This window comes from Gossypium hirsutum, chromosome A08 (assembly GCF_007990345.1).
Source record: "Gossypium hirsutum isolate 1008001.06 chromosome A08, Gossypium_hirsutum_v2.1, whole genome shotgun sequence".
NCBI classification, from domain to species: Eukaryota; Viridiplantae; Streptophyta; class Magnoliopsida; order Malvales; family Malvaceae; genus Gossypium; species Gossypium hirsutum.
Genome location: NC_053431.1, coordinates 117,393,033 through 117,398,774, shown reverse-complemented (window position 1 = coordinate 117,398,774; position 5,742 = coordinate 117,393,033). Strand labels below are relative to the sequence as shown.

General features: G+C 31.4%; 1 protein-coding gene across 1 annotated transcript; it reads left to right on the top strand.

Annotated features, from left to right (window-relative positions):
- The first annotated feature begins 390 nt into the window (after positions 1 to 390).
- On the top strand, positions 391 to 1,098 carry LOC121205081 (uncharacterized). The gene has a single exon (XM_041076008.1). The coding sequence runs from the start codon at positions 391 to 393 to the stop codon at positions 1,096 to 1,098; it is 708 nt and encodes a 235-aa protein (XP_040931942.1).
- The last annotated feature ends 4,644 nt before the right edge of the window (positions 1,099 to 5,742 follow it).

The window sequence follows — 5,742 nt, the reverse complement described above, 5'->3', positions numbered from 1 at the left end:
TATATAGTATAATTTTGACAAGTGGATGGTAAAAAAAAAATCTCTGAATATTCGAACAAGTCCCGTTCCATTCCACTTTAATACTTGTGTTGGGCTTTGAAAGTCCATTATAGGGACATAATTCTTCAATTATACTATGAATGTTATAATAATTGTAAAATATCCATAAGTTGTCTGATATATCCGGTAATGCCTCGTAGCCCTGTTTCGGCGACGGTTTGGGGTTGAGGGGTGTTACATTTGTTGGTATCAGAGCTATCAGGTTTAGCTGATTCTCGGGCTATATCGAGCTCGAAATTGAGTCTAGAAGTACATGCCACTTTTGAGTCAAAATTGAGTTGGGATTTTTGGATACTGATCTATTTATTTGTTTTGTTTTATAGATTAAAGATGTCGGATGAAAGAATAAATGATACTGATGAAAGAATAAACGATACTGATGAAGAAATGCATACTGGAGAAGAAGAATCTTATGGGTTAGATGAAACTGAATCGGTAACACCTAGTATTAACCCGATGAGAAACCAACCTCCTAGAGCAGAAAGAAGAAATGATAGAGATGATTCTGACACAAATAGAAAAATTGCTGATGCACTACAAAGAATAGTGGAAATTGTTCCTGCTATGACTTCAGTTCCAATTCAAAGACGGGCCTCGATAAAGGAATTGAGAAAGTATGGTGCCAATGAATTTATGGGTCTGAAAGGAGTCGATCCATCTGTAGCTAAAGATTGGATGAAGTCGACTAAAAGAATTTTACAACAATTAGATTGTACCCCCCGAGAGTGTTTGATTTGTGCTGTATCGTTGTTACAAGAAGAAACTTACTTGTGGTGGGAATCAGTGGTTCGACATTTACCAGAGAATCAGATAACTTGGGATCTATTTCAAAAAGAGTTTCAAAAGAAATATATCAAAGAAATGTATATCGAAGACAAGAAACAAGAGTTTTTGACGTTACAACAGGGTGACATGTCAGTAATAGACTATGAGAGGGAATTCTCGAGACTAAGTAGATATGCCTCAGAGTTTATTCCAACTGAAGCTGATAGTTGTAAGAGATTTTTACGGGGTCTACGAGATGAGATCAAATTATAGTTGGTATCTTAACGTATTACTGAAATGGTAGACTTGATTGAGCGAGCTAAAATGGTAGAACAAGTGTTGGGCTTTAATAAAAAGACTCAAAGTGTTCGACCAGCTGGGAAGCGTACGGGAACTACCAGTTCGAATCCTCAGCCGAAAAGACCAAAAGAATATCAGGGTGGTTGGAGATTCAGTTTTAGATCAGACAGAGGTGGAAGAAGCCGAGAAAAAAAAACGACGGTATCTACTGGTAGTATACGAGGTCCACCTCGAGATGTGGTGTAACGCCCCTTAACCCTATACCGTCATCGGAATAGGGTTACGAGACATTACCAGTCAGTACAGTCCAATTTCGGTCATTAATTAAAATAAATATTTACACACATCCTAGTTTTAAGATGTTGTCCCTTTAATGGGCCCTCGCGGTCCAATATGAACAGTAAATTCAATTCGGGACTAATTTAGAATCACTACGAATTTTTAGTAAATTTCAAAATTCATACTACATACCGTTGCCAACCATAATTTACTCATTTCATGAGTACATCTACAACCTAAATGACTCTCATAAAACATCCTAGGTACATGCCATTACCAATAATTAACACACTTTACCTTAATGAATTCGGGATCGAACTGGGATGCTGATTCAACGTTCTATCTTTACTAAACCTGCGCACGGAAACAAACCGTACGCTGAGTATGGTATACTCAGTGGTATTTCCATAATCCGAACACTTAATAATATAACAATTAAACTTAAAATCACAATAACAATTATAAGTATTCATTTATTTGTTTTATAGATAAATTTTCAATTACTTACCATATAAATTCTATACAAGTCATATAACAAACACAATAACATATTTGTTCAATTCTTTTCATTTACTTACCGTATAAATTCTATACAATATATTCACAATTCACTTGTTTCACACTTTATTTCTTAACAATATACCATTTTAATTCATTCTAACATCAATCATCATCCATTTGAACTTCACTCATTTCATGAACCTTTTGGTTCATGTTTTCAATCTCATATCTCAATTTCAATTCTCAATTCAATTTTTCATTTCATTCCAATAGCTCAATCAATCAAATTCACTCGACTTATCTTTTCACTTATTTACCCCTATTAACAAGACTCGGACCTTGGCGGATACACGGATCCAACCAAACACACCAATATGGCACCTAGTGCCTCATCGGATAGTTCGAAGCAATATTTGACACCCAGTGTTTCATCGGCCTAGCCGAAGTAAAGTTGGTACCCAGTACCTCATCGAATCTATCCGAAGAAATATAGTGACACCTAGTGTCTCATCGACTCGAGGTTTAAGAATCCCTGAACACTTCCAATCCTATGGCATGCCAACTATATCCGACTCAGCCCGATACTGTTAATAGGGTATTCAATTCACTTTCAATTTTTTTCAATCAATACACATTTTAATTAATCACATAAATTCATAATTCAATACAATTCAATTCACTTTTCAATAACAAATATCCAAATATCACAAATCTCATATTTAAAATTTTCAAACAATTTATATTTCAATTCAATTCAAATAATCAATATATATTCAATATTCAATATATATATATATCTATATATATACGCCAATTCAATCAATATAAATTCAATAATTTCATCACATACTATATCAATCCATTTCATTTGCAAAACACAATAATTCTTACTTCAAAACACTTAATATACATATTAAGAAATAAATTCAACAATTAAGTATTAGGTTCGGATTATAGAAATACAAACCGTAATTTTCGAGCTAACTCCCGTTGACTTTGTCTTGTCCTTTCTTAGCCGAGATTTCTAGTACCATATTGACTACGAAATTAATACAATTCATAATCATTAATACATTACTAATTCATATCTTGAGTTATAGAATTTGAAATTAAGATCCACTAATTTTTCCTGAAACTAGACTCACAAATCTTCTTACAATAAAATTTTCAGAATTTTTGGTTTAGCCATTAAGTACAGTTTATTCTTTAAATTCACCCCTATTCTGCTGTCTGATAGTTTCGTCCCTTCTTCACTAAAAATTAATTATCTCACAGTACAGAACTCAGATAACATTCTCGTTGATTTATAATGAAAATAGACTCATTATGGATTCCAAACATATAACTTTAAGCCTCTATTTATTTTTATTAAATTTTTGGTGATTTTCCAAAGTCAGAACAGGGGAACCCGAATTTATTCTGACCTTGTCTCACAAAATTCATTATATCTTATAATTTACAATTAAATTGCTCATATCGTTTCTTCTATAAGAAACTAGACTCAATAATATTTAATATCATATTTTATTCATCCTCTAATTCAATTTCTACAATTTTTGGTGATTTTTCAAACTTAGACTACTGCTGCTGTCCAAAATAGTCTTAGTACAAAATGTCGATTTACTTTAATTTCAATTTAATTCTAACTAAATTCACTTACTTTTCTATCTTAATTCATACTTTATTTCTATTCAAATTTCATCCATACTCTCATTTAAATATTAAATTTCCAGCATACTTTCCTAATTTCAAAATTTCATCAATTTAGTCCCTACAACATAAAACTTATAACTTACTTTACAATTTGATCCTATTATCAATTCTAGCTTGAAATTTACTCAATTAAACCCTTAATTCACTATTTTATTCAACATGAACTATACTTGAAAATCTATAAACTCTAAAAATATCAACTTAATTTCATCAAAGTCTTGTTCCAAAGCTTCTAAAACATCAAAATTTAAGAAGAAATGACTTAATTGACTTACCAAATTAAACTTTGAGCCTTGAAACCCAAATTTTCCTTTTTCTTTTTCTTTCTTTCTTTCTCCCCTGTTTCTTCTCTGTTTCGTTTGCTTTCATTCTGTTTCTTATGTTTCTTTACTTATTTATATAATATAATATATAACATAATATACTATAATATAATAATAATTTAATATATATTTTAACACATAAAAAATCTCAGATTTTTATGTTTATGCCGCCTCACTTAGGAAAAATGGCATAATTTCCATTTTGGTCCTCTTCATTTTCTTTTATTCTACAATTCAACTTTCATCATTTATTCAATTTAGTCATTTTTCCTAATTACTCTTAATTAAACTAAATTTACTTAATTAAACTCTAATTAACCACTCAATTGACTTCGTAAATATTTTTAATAAATATTTACGAATCCATTTTTCAGAAACGGAGACCCGAAAATACACTTTTTCGGTAACGGTAAAATTCGGGTCATTACAATTCTCCCTCCCTTTTATAATTTCGTCCTCGAAATTTACCTGAGAAAGGTGGGGGTATAAGTACAAAGATCTCGCTGTTCCTCTCGGTTCCCATATTGCTTCTTCAATATTATGACATTACCGCTCGGGCTAGTATCTCAACCGGCTCTTTTTTATACTATAGATTACATCAAATCTCAATATCCGTTGTCGGTATAACATGCAAGAGATTTGATCTCTATAATCTTCTGAGCTTCAAATCATGAAAAGTTATCATAAACTTTCTGTAACTTTAGAAGCAAAACCAAGCAATATTTTACCAATTTGACTTTTCTACAACTTCACATAGCCCAGCAGAACAAGAACTCAATTTCTTTTTCAACCTGATCTTTAAAATTTTCTTCCAAGGTGGATCTTTAAGAAATATCATATCACTAATTAAATACTCAATATCCCAACGTTTCAAGTCCACATATGATTCTTATCTGTCAAAATTACTTTCAATCTATCTCGAATCACTTCCACTCTTCTTCAATTTCACGAATTAAACAACTCTACATATTCTTTTTCTCACTGTATTTAATCAAATCCCATGCAGTTTTACATCAATCATTATTCAGAACTTCATACAGTGTTGAAAACTATTATTACGCACCCAGAACTTCTTGTACTTGTTCTATAATCAGAGTATAAACCACGTATCTCAATCAGAAATAATAGAAACCACCATACCATGTAATCTGATAATCTTAGAAACCTAGATTTCAAACAATTATTGAGTAAGAAACTTATTCATACTAGAATAGAATATACAAGCTTCACCATACCTTCGATGATTACTCAAATACCGTCTTTTTTTTTCAAAGATCGAGATAATTCCAATTCAAACCCATAGAAATTATATCCCACTTCCATTCTGATATCCTTACTAGCTGTAACAGTTCTGAAGATATCTGTATCTGATATAAACATTTATATACAATTTCAAAGTACTACTTTTCTTTCCCAGTCTTCAACACATCTTCCTCAAATCACTGTACATCTTATTCTTCAAAAATGCATAGACATAGTACTACTATAATTTCATGCAAATTCTCCTATATAAGTTCTGAATCTCTCTGTTCAGCTTTTATTTCTAAATAGCAAACAACCATCATATCCAATCTGAAATGTTTAATCAGAAATCTGTATACTATATCCATTTAATCGATAACTCATTACCACATTTCTGAGCTTCGCAGATCTGCTGTAAAGAAGTCGGTTTAATTTTTTTATCTCTACCAAAATTGAACCATCTTCAAATGATAACAGTCAGATGTTCATAGCTCATAACACAAAACAAAGCTTTCAACTTGAATATACATACATTCATTGTCTTTTCGGATGATAAGTA